We start from the raw sequence: 16,645 nt of genomic DNA, 5'->3' as shown, positions 1-16,645 counted from the left end.
TTTTCTTCCCTAACCACTGTAATGCAGCTGAGCACCGTTTTCATCAGCTAGACATTCATAGACAACTACGTTTTTATCTACAGCGGACTAAGGCTTTCAGGAAATTAGATCAATTATTCATTTCCTTTTCTGACTCTAGATTGGGCTTACCAGTTTCTAAAGTGACACTATCTAATTGGATTTCCAGTTGTATAGCCTTTATCTATAGCTCGGAGGGCAAACCTTTACCCTACAGGATCAAGGCTTCATTCTACCAGGTTGCTGTTTACCTCTGCAGCCTTTCAAGCCAGGGTCCCACTTGATAATATTTGTGCAGCAGCTACGTGGGCTACCCCTCACACTTTTATTACACATTACAAATTGGATTTGGCATCTAGGGGTAGAGCATCCTTTGGCTCCATGGTGCTCGAGTATTTTCCAATGAGCCACCCAAGAATAAGGCGCTAGGGATGCTGTCCCATATGTAAAAATGAAGGAGAGATCGGACTACCTAACATTAAGAAGTTATGTACTCACCATAACGTTCCATGTTGGTAGTCCATCTCACCCTTTATTTTTACCAACCCGCCTTCCTTCCCCCATCCTGGAAGATCTGGAAGTAATAATTTGGTTGCCCTTGGTTGGAGACCCTTTAGTATTGGTTGTTTTTATGGTTGTTATTCTAGTGAGCAGCAAACAAGATCTGGGGATTGTACTGGTGCACCATTGGATACCTGCTTAGCCATGAGCCAGCCAGAAGTCTTCCAGCTTGTAAATCAGCCAAGTCGGAGCAGAGGATCAGCTCCGAACCCATATGTAAAAATGAAGGGTGAGATGGACTACGAACATGGAACATTATGGTGAGTATATAACAACTTATTTTCTTTTGTTTAGGATCCGAGGGAGAAGACAGATCTGAAGAAGGTTTTTTCTTAGATTTTCCTGAAGATGTACTAGAAGAGAGGGAAGCTCCAGATAATGCCTCCTTAAAAGAAGAGGGAAGAAACCCCTTAAGGATCAATTTATTTTTATGTTCAACCAGTGCTCTAGGGTTGAAAGCTTGGCAAATCCACACAGTTTTCCTGAAGGTGGAGTGGACCCAAACAGTATACAAAAAGTGTGTGGGCATCAGAGAATGGAATTTTATGCCCACATTTCTCATATTTTTTAAACCCAGCCAGATTTTTATCAGCCATATTGAAGAAAGGGTAAAAGAAGAAAACTGTTTTAGCTAACAGTCAATTTAAGAGAGGGGGAAAAAACTGTTTATTCAATAACAGATGATTTTTTTTTTTTTGGATAGCAGAAAGAGGAAAGAATGCCAACAATGGTATTAAGGAACTACAAACTGTAGAAAAAAAGGTATACTAGTGGTAGTATACAAGAGTACAACCACACTAAAAAGAGGAAAGTGAGCTTAGTGAAAGTAGAAATTAAGTTTTAAGTTTTAAGAAGAATTAGAAATGTATGTATTCCAGAATACAGATATAAATGAGAAATATTACTTTTATGAAAAAAACAATCACTTATCTGCTTGATATAAGCTGGAACCATGTCTTTCACTGTCAAGCAGCAAACTAGATCTGTGGTATTGGGATTGGTGCATTGTGGGTAAGGAAGTGGCTCTAGAGTTTCTGGTTTCCATCAGTTTTTGCAAACGACCGAGTGGGAACCGAGGGATCTAATCCGAACTCATAATTTGAGGATGGAATGAAAATTGACAACATCAGATTCAAACATTTTTTGTTTAAACTTAAAGAATTGAGTAATGCCATCATTTTTCAAACTTATAACAACTTGGTTTTGATCTGAGACTCAATTTTGACACTTTATTTTATGATCCACAGCTAATACTTTGCTTGCTATGTTACCAAAATCTGTTTTTCTTTTTTTTTTGTCTTTCCCTGTAGGTCCAGGGTTAGTGCAGAAATTTCGTCCTGATTTCAAAAGGAAGTTTGCTCATCTGTTTGAGGATGATACAATTGCTGAATACATTTATCACTGCAATGCACAAACACCTAGGTACGTCCACGTGTAGCCTTGTATATCCTTCATGATAATAAGCAGTACTGTACTGTTTCACTGAAATCCCAACATGTGGGGGGTAAAATTTATATAGGGGTTGTGTTGTCCGTCGATTTGCATAAAATTTTAAAAATGAAACTACTGTTGCTTTCCGTATTTGATTTTTTTGATAGAAAATTTTTAGATTTGCAAGTGAGTCAGTTAATGCTTGGGTAACTGAAGCCCCATACCAAGAAGGTATTTGCTTTGATATTTATTCCTTCAGTGGTATTAAGGTCATTTTGCTGAAATTGGATTGACATTTAGTGGGATCTGTAGCTAGCAATGAAATTATAGTTGGATTTAAGGATGATTTAGATCCCGAGGAGCCCCAAATTAGAGTTTTGCCTTTAGTTTGACAGTGCCATACACACTGATAGGCATGTTTAATTTCAGGGGAAAGGAATACATGATTAACAAGACAAGATAAGCATCACATTAAGTATTTTATTTGCAATTTAACTAATTTGACAGGTAAAAGTGGCCTTGACAGCAGCATTTTTTGGTAGAGGTATTGAATCCATAGCCATTCCAACAATCTCAGTGCACAGAGACTTAACATGATCAGCCAGTTCTCCAGCTGTGCAGGACATGGCAGGTAGAATCAACATTCTAACTTTGCACAGTCATACTAATTCCAGTAAGGAATGCCAGCAGTGACACATTACCCTGCTGAATAAATATCCTTAACCATTATTTTTAATTGGTACCTGTCGCTTGTTTCTCTTAGCTTGTATTTAAGCGCCATGTTTACGTGGTGCTGCTCTTCATGCAGCAGCGGTAGCAGTACCCTACATAGACACATAAGTCTAGAAGCTTAGTTTTTCCCTAAACAGCTGTCAGTGAATCCATTCCAATAGTTTCAGCTGCTCTAGGAAAAACTCAGTTGCACACTGAGCTGCATTGCCTTAGTGATCAACCTTGGCCTACCCAAAATATAGGTCCCTCTTGTAGTCTCGGTGCTATCAGCAGTGTCCTGTCAAATTAACCCATTCCCTTCCCTAATAAAACATGCGGTAAGAGCCTGCTATCATGAACAGGCAGTTTCCCATCATCTCACTGGCCAGCCTGGTAGACCTGGGCATCCTGAGGCAATGTAGCAATTCTCATGTATACCGACAACCACTTACTCCTGAAACAAACAAATACTTGTGAGAGATGTAGTTACACTGTGCAATTGGAGGCAAGACTTACATAAAGACAAATCAAATGCCAAAACAGGTTGTCAGCACACACACACTCTCTTCAAATACTAAATAAGGACATGACACACGAACCCACATATGCAGACGTACTCACTATCAAAAGATCAGAAGCAGAAACCACTTACACACATAGCTGTATAAAAAACAACCACAACACATACCACACACACCAGCATCTCAACAAATAAGCCTACATCCTAATGTATTGGTCATAGGTGACTCCATTCTGAGATACACGGATATTCCCCTCGCCAGGATGGATAAGGAGTGGGTTACAGTTAGTTGCCTGTCAGGTGCCAGGATCTGTCAAGTCACTCAAGTACTTAAGACACTCAACCACAGGTACGCATATGATTCTGTCATAGTCCATGTCGGAATGAATGACTTGAGACGTACCTCAATGACTTCTATGAAGAGAGACATGACTGAGCTGTAAGATTGTGTCACAGGCAGGTATAAGCCTAGCCTGAAGCAGCATTCTACCTTCTTCAAGGAAGATGCCACAATACAAACAAAAAAATGATTGACTTTAACAATTGGCTTAGCTATGGGTGTCAGTCCAGGTGGATCCAGTATCTGTTAGCCTGGGAAGACATGGCCAGCAGGCCATGCTGCTTTGGCAGAGATAGTCTGCACCTGTCTCCTCTAGGCTTTCTGGTATTGGCAAAGGCATTAGCCACCCCTATTGTGCCTTTTTTGAGGCAGTATCAAAGTAACCAACAAAATCTTGTCTAGATAAACTCAAGGTACCGCTGCTAAATGTTAGGAGTGTAAACAAGAAACTGCACTTCCTAGAAGCAATCCTCACTTTGGAAGATCCTGACACCTGTGCAGTCACTGAAACATGGTTCAAAAGTGCGGAAAGTACCTCAGCTATGCAGCGTTACCATGCCTTCCATACCTTCAGAAAACAAACTGAGCATTAAAGTACCAAAGGAGGAAGTGTGTCTGTCATCATTAAGAATAAGTCCACCTTGAGACTGGTCAAACAATATGACTGTCTTGGGGTACTTCATGTCCAATTAACTACAGGCAAAGCCCCCTTCCACATCATAGCTAGCTAGGTCCCCCACCATGAAACAGGAAAAGCATACCACATACTTGGACTTACTGGAGATACTTGCCATACAGCCCAACACCTTACTCATGGCTGATTTTTAAGTATACTACCATCGACTGGGAAACATACATGACCACAAACAAGCTGGCTCTGAGGTTCTTGGACTTTTGTTAATGCAAATACTCTGGAACAACTAGTCAGCACACCCACAAGAGGCTCAGATGTCCTGGACTTAGTACTCACTAACATGGAACAACATTGCCCCCCCCCCACCCCCCATGTGATGTCCTCCCTGGTAAGATTGGACCATAAATCAGTCCCATTCAGTGCAATTATAAAACCAGATGCCCTACCAAGCTCAAAAATACTTAAGAATTCTTCAGTGACAAACTGTCTCCTCCTAAGTGATGGTATAAGAAGTTTCAAAGCCCCATTGAATGCAGATAACGTGGACTCCTATGCAGAGTTGTACACCAATGCCCTGCATAACCACCAAAGCAGTTGTATAGAAACAGCTGTAAGTGAACGGATTAAATTCAGGTCTTGACGAAAAAACAAGCCAACCTGGTGGACCCCTAGTGTAAGCAGACTATACAAAAAGAGAAAGAACCTAATGCCCAACAACATGAGGAAACTGGCTCAGCAGAGGAAGAAATCCCTCTCTAGCATAAACAAACACATTTGAGATCTTGTAAAGTCTTCCAAAGCTAATTCTAAAGCAAAAATAACTTTCCTAGCTAAGGATAATCACAGGGCATTCTTTAACTACACCCAAAATCTGAAAGGGAACGTGTTGTGGATGGCACCACCCATACTCAAACAGAAGTAATAGCCAACCTGCCAGTTGACAGATTTTGAGCAGACTTCACCCCCTGTCCCCTCCAGTCATCCCCCAAAGTATGCCTGCCACCATTCCTCAGCCTATTATTTCAAGAGAGTAGGTCATCTCTGTGCTCTCCAAGGCTAACAACTTTGCATCAGTGGGACCAGACGATATCCCAGGTTGCCCCTTTTAAACAGCTTAAAATATGATGTAGTAGACCTACTTGGATCCCTGTTTAACCACAACCTGTGAACTGGCTATGTTCTGGCAGAATGGAAGACGGCAACATTAATCTTTCTGCACAAAGAGGGATTATCAACCGACCTTGGGAATTATAGGCTCCTAAGCTTGACTAGCGTCATCTGCAAGGCCATGGCAAGAATCATTATGGACCTTATGAACAAGGACATAGGTAATCTTCATACTCTGGACCCAACCCAGTTTGGATTCGTTAAAGGTTGATTATGCCTGTTAAACATGATTGACTTCTTCAAGAAAGTCATCAAAGCCCCGGAAGAGGGAAAGACGGTGCATACCTCTTATCTTGACCTAGCCAAGGTATTTGACAGAATCCCCCACTCAGGTATTATAGAGAAACTGTTCCAATTGGGAATTAGCTGATGTTCTTTGTGTTTCACTGTTGCAGTCATTACATTTGGGTAATCTGCTGGCAGGTTGCCCTCAGTCAGTCTGAATAACAAAGTCTTGGGTCCTGCGTCGGTTGCTGTCTCCTCTTCCATGACGTCAGGTCGTCAGGGGTATAAAACATGCAGCCGATGCTGTTTTAATCAGTCTTTCTTGCCGCGCGGTGCTCGAAGCAGAAGGAGTTCACAAGTGCCGGTCGGCTGACTCCTGAAATTTCCGTTTTCGAGTTTCAGAACCGAAGTCTTGAAACTAAAGTAAGTACCCCATTGGGGAAACTTTTTCTTGCTCCTTACCAATGTCAGTAAAAGTTAATAATTGTGTTACTTGTGGGAAGCAAATACCTCATAAGGATTTTCATTTGTACTGTATTCCTTGCCTAGGCCCTGATCACAACGTGCCTTGCTATCGGTTTTGTGCTAAATTTAACCAACGCACTATTAAGCGTCGGTATATTTTTGCTTCTAAATATTTTGGTTCAAGATTTAACTACCCTGAAATGTCGTCAGTTAGCAATCCGCCTACCGGAGTTCACAAAAAAACGCAAGGAAAAAGACAGAGACAGACCGTCGAGGTCCAAAACCGACGACGAAGCTTCTCCTAAGCCAGTCGCCGGTTCACCAGTACTCAGTGAGGTGCTTTCGCAGCCCCTGATACCCGCTACTTTTGAGTCATAGGCCTCTACCAAGACCCATTCATATGCCGCACGATTCGCAAAGTATTGAACCCGTGGATGTCTCTCTCTTGGATGGGTCCGGAGTCGCTGAGCAAGCACCGGCTTCTGAGGGTGTTTTCAGGCCTCAACATTTTTATATTAAACAGACGCCATCAGCAAAAACAAGGTCAAAATCAACTTCTATGTGTAAAAAAATGATGCATGAGCCACGTGCTCAGTCCCCTATGCCTAAAAAACAAATGATCAAAATGGCTGAGGATTTAATTACTTTGATCAGGGGTTCCCAACCCCCCCCCCTACTAAGAGGCCTAGGCAAGGCACTGATTATGATTCTTCAGATCAGGTTTCCATTTCTTCTGATTCCTCTTCTGATCAGGAATTTTCTATTCTACCTTATGAGGACTCTGATGCAGAGGAGTCCATCCCATCTGCATCACCTCCTGAGGATTATTCTTTTGGAGAGACTTTGCATACTTTAAGGGAACATTTTCACTGGGAGAGTCAGGACTTCTCTGAATCCAAAAAGAGGCTTAGGGATTTCCTCCTTCTTCTTCCTCAGAATAGGCCTTTGGCAATACCTCCTGTATTAGACATTCTTGATGTGTTCTCGGAGTCAAGCATGGCTCCTGATTCCCTGTCTCTGGCTCCTAGTAAGCCAGACAGATATTACAGGGTTCATGACTCCCACAAATTTCTTTTCAAAAATCCTGCTGCTGATTCTGAGACTATTTCTCAGGGTCCCAGGGGTGTTAAGGCTTCTACAGCCAACAGTACTACCCCTTCTGATAGAGATTCCAGGGCGCTGGATAGATGGGATAAGAAGGTTTATACGTCTGCAGCCTTGGCAATCAGGGCTTTAAACTGCCAGTTTCATATGCTTAAATATCAACAGCATGTTATGGGCTTACTGAAACAGAAAATGATGTTGATTTCTGATTGTGTGGAAAATAAAGAGTTACGGGATTTATTGCATGCAGCAGAACAGGTTGGAAAGCATACTTTGCAATTTGGTTTTGATTCTTTGGAGGCCTCTTGTAGGGCCGCTGTTACTGGATCTGTGATAAGAAGGAATGCCTGGCTCAAGGAGCAAAATCTGCCTGATCATGTTAAAGCTAAATTGCTGGATGCCCCTTTGCAGCATGATACTTTGTTTGGTAATAAGGCAGAAAAAGTTTTAAAGAAAATGGAAGACCAAGCTAAATCTATGCAAACTGTAAAAGACTTGGAACCAATAAGTCCAGAAACACGGAAACTGTGCACCAACTGATAAAAGAGCACGCTTTATTGAGTACGACCACAAATTGTTAACGCTTTACAAAACACAGTGCGTTTTCGTCCACATCACCACATAAGACTTCATCAGACAATTAATTCATCAAAAACTGCTCATTAAATAACCTAATCAAGTTTAAAACAGCCAATAGAAATACATTACATCCTGTCTACACCAGAAAGGAAAGGCTCATTCAATGCAAAATATGACTCATGTTAAAACATTAAAAACCAATCATACATACTTACTAAAATCATTATAAAATCTACTATGTATGCATATAGCCATATTGTGTTACATAAATACATTTCAATAAATAATCCTAGATAAAAATCCAAATATATTAGAAAATAAGTTATTCATTAAAAACCAAATCTGTTAGGGTTTGAATAGCACCATCTGCTGTTCTTAAATAATCATTACCAAATAAAAGCTATATTCTAGCTGCTCTCAGTTTTAACACTGAGGTAAGTGAAATGTGCTCATTTAAGCCAGGGGAACTTGTGGCATCTAACAGTATTTGCCACCATAACTCTTTAAATTCTAGCCATTCTTCCCAGAGACCACCTCTCATTTCCTTCTTAACCTGCTCAAGTACAAAAAAAGAAAACTTTGAGTCCTCACATATTCTTGTGTGCTTGTATAGAGCATTTGTTTCTTTTTTCTTTAGAATCTCATAAGTGTGCTCATAAATTCTTTTTTTCAACACTCTTTCTGTCTTACCGACATAATAAGAGTTACATTGTAAACACGTTGCCATATACACCACTCCCTTCACAATTGTGGTGTCCTGTACTATTAATATTAATATCCCTAGCTAATAATAACATATCACTTTTATTACTAACATATTGGCACTGATTGCAGTGTCCACATTGAAAAGTTCCATTGATTTTATTAAATATAGCAGCCTTATTTGGGATATTGTTGCTGTCATTCATCTTATTGTTTTCAAGTAACTTCTTGATGCTTCTAGCGTTCTTGTATACTATTTTGGGAGTATCTTTTTTGATATTCAAAATATCAGAAAAAGAAATAAATTTATCCCATTCCCTTCGAAAAATCTCTTTCACTTTAAGGTTAAATAAATTAAATTCAATAACCAGTGCCGATTTATAATGAAGCTCTCCTGTATTGTTATTTTTATTAATATCAACCAAAATTTCAGCCTCATTAGTAGGGTTGATGTTATTTGTCACTGTACCCTTTATTGGTTTGTATTTAGTTGATCTATTCTGCTGTACCTCCTTTCTTATGTTTGTAATAAATTCTAATGGGTAGCCTCTTGCAGAAAACATCCCCTCCAAAGTATTGCATTCCTTGACATAATCTTCATTCTTACTCGTCATGCGACACCCCCTCACAAATTGTCCCTTGACAATATTCTTTTTACAATGTGGGGGGTGTGCGCTTGTGAAATGCAAAAAGGAATTGCAAAAAGTGTTTTTCCTGAAAACCTTAGTTTCTAGATCTGTGTTGTCCATGTTTTTGTACACTTCAACATCCAAATATTGTAGCCTATCAGTGGAAATAGTGTGCGTGAACTTTAAAAAGCTCGTAGTATGTTGAATATAGTTAAGAAATTCAGTTAGTTTCCCACTACCTCCTGTCCAAAAAATCACAATGTCGTCCAAATATCGCCTATAAAGCGACCAGTATTGTTTGTATACTGAATTCAGCACAAAGTTTAATTCCCACGCTGCTAACACAATATTGGCGTATGTGGGTGTGCACGCCGCACCCATAGCTACGCCTCTTATTTGCTGGTAATATTCTCCATTAAATAGAATATAGTTGTGCTTGAGAACAATATCTACTAATTCCACTATTGCTACTTTTTCTAGGTGTGTGAGTGTTTTATCCAAGAAAACCATATCTTCAAACAATCTCATCCCCTCTTGATGGGGTATACATGTAAATAGATCAATAACATCTATTGTGACAAACATAAGATCCTTAGTCAGCAAATCAGGGGTAATATTCCTCAGCAAATCCCATGAATCTTTCAATATATATTTGTTTGTATTACAGATGTGTTTTGTCATTGAATCTACGTATTTAGCCAGAGGGAGTGTCTTTGAACCATCAGCTGCTACTATTGGTCTTAATGGAGGGTCACTTACATTTTTGTGTACCTTCGGTATACCAAAGATTATAGGTATCTTTGGTTTGGGTACAGAAAGAAATTTATGTAATTTATAATCAATAGTGCCCTCCATCACCATATTGTCAAGTGTAGAATCAATTTTATAGTATGCCAGGTTCACCTCATTTGATGATACTATTCTATATTTACTTTCATCTCCAAGTATACTATTCATTTTGCCTTCATAAATTATATTATCCATTATAACAACCCCCCCCCTCCCTTATCTGGCTTCATAATTCTTATTTGGTTGTTATACCTTAGGTCATTCAAAGTTTCAAATTCTTTCTCAGAAAGGTTGTATTCCTTGGTATTATATTTAAATTCCTTTCTAATTTTCTTTTCTAAAACTATGTCCAGATTCTTAATCTGTGGGTGGTAAGCGGGGTTGTATATACTACTCCTTGTAAAGGCAGAATGTTGAAAATCAAACTCCGATGTCCTTGAAGGTAATGTAACTTGCAAATTGACCTTCCTACTAAAAATTGGTCCTTTCCTGTGTCCAACAGAATCACTCAGGGCAAACCCAGGCACTCAAAAGGCTGCAGATATCAATCACAGGGATCTTACAGGTCGAAGCAATGGGGTGCCTCCACCTCCAAATCTGGAGGTAACAAAGCACAACCCTACAGTAAGCAGTCTCAATGACTTCCCTCTACCATCTCCAAGAACTTATCTTTTGGCAGCCCCTTTGGGGGGAAAACTAGCACTTCATGCTCAAAATTGGCAGTTAATTACCCAGGACAAGTGGGTATTAAACATAGTATCCCAGGGGTACAGATTTCATTTCCATACTTTGCCAATTCGAAACGGATGTCCGGATCTGCCACAAAACCAGTGGGCAGAGGCCCAGAAAATCATGTCCCTCATGGATATGGGGGCTATTCAACCGGTACCAGGAAAGGAAAAAGGACAAGGATTTTATTCCAGACTTTTCCTGGTACCCAGAAAAGACAATTCATGGCATCCAATACTGGACTTATTGATTCTGAACACGTTCCTGGACATTCCAAAATTCAAACCGCTGACTTTACAACAGCTACTGCCTATGCAAGGCAAGAATGCTTGGTTAGTAACTCTAGACTTAAAAGAGGCATACCTACATATCCCAATAAGGGAATATTGCAGAAGATACCTCTGCTTCAAAGCAGCTTTTTTGCATTACCAGTTTTCTGCACTGCCCTTTGGCTTATCTACTGCGCCCAGGGTCTTTACAAAGTGCCTGGTACCAGTAATTGCATTCTGCAGACAAAGAAATATTCAAATTTATCCTTATCTGGATGATTGTCTCATTCAGGCAGAGGACAGGGACACTCTTCTTCAACATCTGTCGTTTGTAAAAAGGCTTCTAGCATGCCTAGTGTACACCATAAATGAAAAGAAATCACAACTGGTACCTTCTCAAATAATTACATTCCTGTGTGCAAGCTTGAATACAACTGCCCAGATGGCATACCTCACGCCAGACAAACAAATGCAATTGACAGTATACTTCAAACAAATGGCAACAAAAACCCAGTTATCTGCAAGACAAATTCTGCAGGTTTTGGGGTTCATGGCATCCTGCATTCTACTAATTCCTTATGCGAGACTGTATATGAGGAAACTTCAATGGTACCTAAAAAGTTTATGGAGTCAATATTGTCACAGCTTGGAAACTATGATTCCTCTCATCCCCTGCCTACAACAGGAGTTTCTTTGGTGGGCAGAGGCATATCACCAAAACAAGGGACTTGTCATTCACTCTACCTCCTGCCACCCAAACCCTAACTACAGACGCATCAGACTATGCTTGGGTGGCCCACCTGCCAGGGAGATGCATTCAGGGCAAATGGAGCCCAAACCAAATGCATCTGCATATCAACCAAAAAGAAATGCTAGCTGTTCAGAATACCCCGACAGCCTTCAAGGACTTACTTCATCCAGGACAACTACTGATAAAGACAGACAACACCACAGTTATGTGGTACATAAACAAGCAGAGGGGGTACCCATTCCTCCCCCCTTTGCAGACTAGCCATGGAACTTGTGGAACACAGCCTTGACTTACCAAATACATCTTAAAGCTCAATTCTTGCCAGGAAAGCAAAATACTCTGGCAGACGACCTAAGCAGAAATCTTATGGACCCACACGAATGGAAACTGGATCCACAAATCTTCAGCTTGTTAACACAGAAATGGGGAAGCCCAGATATAGTTTTGAGAAGAGGCAAATAGATCTATCAGTTGGACAAATTCTGCATAGTTTTGAGAAGAGGCAAATAGATCTATCAGTTGGACAAATTCTGCACAAGAACTTATCACAAAAAAGGATGGAAAGTGGATGTTCTATCCTTCAGCTGGAAAAACCTATCAGTCTATGCCTTTTCCCCTCTGCCTGTACTCTCCAAGGTCTTACTAAAAGTCAGACAGGAAAAAACAAAACTGATTCTAATTGCTCCGGACTGGCCTCTCCAACACTGGTACCCGCTTCTAAGGAATATGTCACACCTTCCTCCATGGTACTTGCCTCAAACACCTCATCTACTGTCTCAGCAGAACTATCAAATTCTGCATACTCGACTCCAAACTCTGAATCTTGCAGCATGGCTAATCAACTAATTATTCAAACCACATCTCTCCGTAAACCTGTAATGGATGTCATTTTGGAAGCCAGAAGGCCTAGTACTAGAAAATCTTATGCTGATAAATGGAAGAGATTCTCTGCTTGGAACCAAGCACAAGGAATAGACACAGCAAAGCCCAATAGTCCTCAGATTTTACAATACTTAACTGAGATGCTTGACAAGGGCCTATCTTTTTCTTCAATAGAAATCCATGCCTCTGCCATCTCAGCTCATTACAACACAGAGCCTCTTCTCTTTTCTCATCCACTGCTAAAGCAGCATCTCAGAGGGGCCAAAAATTTAAGGCCTCCCAGGAGAGCACAAACTCCTGCATAGGATCTCAGTTTTGTGCTGGAAAAACTCACCCTGCCTCCTTTTGAACCAGCAGCTACTGTGGATATAAAATTTCTATCTTGGAAGACAGCTTTTCTTTTGGCTGTCACTTCAGCTAGAAGGGTTTCAGAGCTACAGGCTCTCATGACAGTGGAGCCTTTCATTATATTTTACCCGGACAGGGTGGCTCTCAGGACCAATCCTTCTTTTATGCCTAAGGTGGTATCCAGTGTGGCTCTGAACCAGACCATTCACCTACCAACTTTTTTCCCAAATCCGCAGAACAAGGGGGAGAGGATTCTGCATTCATTGGATGTGCACATACAACTAAGATTCTTCTTAAACAGGACAAAATCTCTAAGAAATTCTGAGCAACTACTGGTAGCATTTGCTGCAGGATCAGAGGGGAAGGCTATAACAAAGCAGACTATTTCTAAATGGATAAGCCAATGCATTCGTTTCTGCTGTTTGCACCCTGGTAAACCTGTGCCCAAGGGGATCAGATCCCATTCCACCAGGGCTGCCTCTACTTCAGCAGCTTTTCTCAGAGGGGTCCCAACCAAAGACATTCTAGAAGCTGCTACTTTGAGCTCTGTTCATACGTTCACAAAGCATTACCATTTACCTCTCTTCTCTAAATCCAGGGCAGGCTTTGCCACTGCAGTCCTGCAGGGCCTTATAGCTGCTCCTAATGCTGTTTAGTTCCATCCTCACATCCATAGCTTTGGGATTCCACCCAAATGCAATGACTGCAACAGTGAAACACGAAGAACATAGTACAGTTGTGTACACTTACCGTAAATGTAGATGTTAGAGTGTATTCACTGTTGCAGTCCAGGTTTCCCACCCGCCATCCCCCATTCTATACCTTTTCTTTCCTTCACTGTACTCAAAAGCCTTTGTGGTGTATTTGCTTTTAGTTGAAGGTACATTTTATGTTTCTAAGGTGCATTTATATATTTACAGTTTATTGATATATGTTTGCTCCCCATTTAGGGGGCACCTGACATATGGGGCAAGAAAAACTGATTAAAATGGTGTCGGCTGCATGTTTTATAACCCTAATGACCTGATGTCATGGAAGAGGAGACAGCAACTGATGCAGGACCCAAGACTTTGTTATTCAGGCCGACTGGGGGCAACCTGCCAGCAGATTTCCCAAATGTAATGACTGCAACAGTGAATACACTCGAACGTCTACATTTATGGTAAGTGTACACAACTGTACTTTACATTACCAGATGGGTAGCCAACTGGTTCACCAACAGGGCACATACTGTCAAAGTGGGTGACTTCCCCCTCTGGCAAAAGACCAGTCACCAGTGGCGTACCACAGGGTTTTTTTCTGGCCCCTTTACTGTTTGGAATTTATTTTTCAGAAGTCCAGGCAAACTTGGATGGCCTGTTGCTGACCAAGTTTGTTGACGATTGCAAATTGGGAGCAATCCGTGAGTCCCCCAACAATATTAATATACTGCAGACTGAGTTAAGGCAGACAAATGATTGGTGCCAAAGCCACAGATTTAAGCTAAAATGCATTATTATTCCCTTTGGGAAAGCTGACATCCCTGCTAATTACATTATAGACTGCACTCCCCAAGTGTAGACCCTTTGGTATGTGATCTGGTTACTCAGGTTGATGGCAATCTGAACTTTGGCCACCACATATTCACAGTAGTAAGGAAATCCTTCTATGTGGCACATTAAGTAAAGGCATCACATCTAGACCTGAGGATGTTATAATTCCATTATATTCAGCCTTCATCAGCCTAATAATTGAGTACAATGCTGCCTTTTGCATGTATCTCACTAGACACCTGCAACAGTTGGAGAGACCGCAGTGGTTTCTCACCAAGAAATTATGGGGTACACAAAACAAGTCTTATGCGGAAAGACTGAAAACCCTGTCACTGTATTCTGTCTTCTACATGTTGCAAAGGGGTGACCTGTGCCTTGCTTACAGGGCAGTCTCTGACCCGACCCTGATGGAAATGCTGCATATTCGTAAATCAAACTGCAGGAGGCTCACTTGCTCTAGGGATGTTATTCTAGCCTCTGACATGAATAGGTCATGCTGGAGAGAGAGATATATCTTCACACAGACTGACACACGCTTCCAATTCACATGAAATAGAGCCCCTCCCTGACCCTCTTCAAGCACAGCCTAGATCAATGGATGGGTGACTGCATATTCACTCGTGGGATGGTGCCCAAGTCCCTACTGGACAGAGGAAATTGGTATTAACTACTATAGACCCTTTCACTCGCTGAACCACCGACAGTTAGGGCAAATTGGGATAAATATGGCTAGGCTTATAAGGGCTCTAGGGCCATTAGCCTACTAACTTCCTATGAACGTATATACAAACATACCATCTTTCACAATAGCAGCTATAATTACCCTGGCATTCTCTATCTGTCCCTGTGAACCTCCTTGTTCCTTTCTATCTCCACAGCAGCTGTAGGTAAAGGGAGATCAGAATAAAAATGTGTATTGTACCATGCATTGACGGTGTATATGGAGGAATAAATTATGTTGTACTTAGAGCCACCTTCATAATACAACTTCAACCTCGCATCAGTGAAGGATGTCAGGCTTTCAGTGACTTAAGTTAGTGTAATGGTGATGGAGTTGATGTTCTTTGTCTTTCACTGTTGCAGTCATCACACTTGGGTTATCTGCCTGCAGGTAGCTCTCAGTCGGCCTGAATAAAAAAGTCTTGGGATTTCTGCAGCAGATGCTGTCGCTTCTTCCATGACTCAGGTCATCAGGGGTATAAAACATGCAGCCGACGCCATTACATCAGCTTTTCTTGCCGAGCAGAGTCCAAAGCAGAAGCAGTTCGCAAGTGCTGGTCGGCTGCCTCCTGAAATTTTCGAGATTCAGACATGAAGTCTTCTAAAAGATAAGTACCCTGTTGGGGATCCATTTTTCTTGCTCTAACCGATGTCAGAAAAAATTAATAATTGTTTTGCCTGTGGAAAGCAAATACCTCACAGAGATTTTCATTCTTACTGAGTCACCTGTTTAGGCCCAGACCACGACGTTACTCGCTGCAGTTTTGTGCCTTGTTCAATGCCCGAACTATTCATCGTCAGGCTATTTTTGTCGCTAAATTCTTTCTCCGTCGTTCTCCATATTCCAAAATGGCTTCGATAAGCCATCCGACTACAGATCTTCCGAACAAATGTAAGGATAAAGACAGAGACAGACCACATAGCTCCAAAACTGCCAATGACGCTTCCATTAAGCTAGTCGCTAGTCCACCGGTACTCAGTGAGGCGCTTTTATAGCACCTGATACCCGCTTCTACAGATTCGCAGGCCTCTACTGAGACCCATTCGGAGTCCGGTATGCCGTGAGATGCTTCTTCGACTATGGAACCTGTGGATCTCTCTACCTTGGATGGGTCTGGAGCCGCTGTGCACTGGCTTCTGAGGGTGTATTCAGGTCTTCCAATATTCTTATTAAACCAATGACTTTGTTTCAAACCAAAAATACTGAATTTCTCAGGCCCAGAGTTTGCACTACACCTAGGAAACAGACGACCAAAGCGCATTCTCAGGCCCACATGCCACAGAAGCAAATGCTTAGAGTGGCTGACGATCTTATTACTTTAATTAGGGGAAGCCAGCCTTCCCCCTCAAAAAGACCAAGAACGGATTTTCCTTCTGATTCTTCAGATCATGAGTCCGATGACTCTGACCCTTCTGATTACCAGGGCTTAGCTTTATGTACCTATGAGGATTCTGATGCAGAGGACTCCATTCCCTCTGCTTCCCCACCAGAAGATTTTTCTTGTGGTGAAACCCTGCATACCCTTAGAGAGCATTTCC

General features: G+C 41.3%; 1 protein-coding gene across 4 annotated transcripts in view; it reads left to right on the top strand.

Moving 5' to 3' along the window:
• The window catches only part of ABHD4 (abhydrolase domain containing 4, N-acyl phospholipase B), a 187,256-nt gene that overhangs the window by 59,508 nt on the left and 111,103 nt on the right, over positions 1 to 16,645 (top strand). For all 4 annotated transcript variants that reach the window (XM_044058328.1, XM_044058325.1, XM_044058327.1 and 1 more), the window contains one exon: positions 1,890 to 2,001. In XM_044058328.1, the coding sequence (XP_043914263.1) occupies positions 1,890 to 2,001 (112 nt within the window). The remainder of the gene's footprint in view (positions 1 to 1,889; positions 2,002 to 16,645) is intronic.

The sequence above is a fragment of the Protopterus annectens genome, chromosome 16.part0 (genome assembly GCF_019279795.1).
Source record: "Protopterus annectens isolate FY-2018-M chromosome 16.part0, PAN1.0, whole genome shotgun sequence".
In the NCBI taxonomy this organism is placed as follows: domain Eukaryota; kingdom Metazoa; phylum Chordata; order Ceratodontiformes; family Protopteridae; genus Protopterus; species Protopterus annectens.
This window is presented reverse-complemented; position numbering and strand designations above follow the sequence as displayed.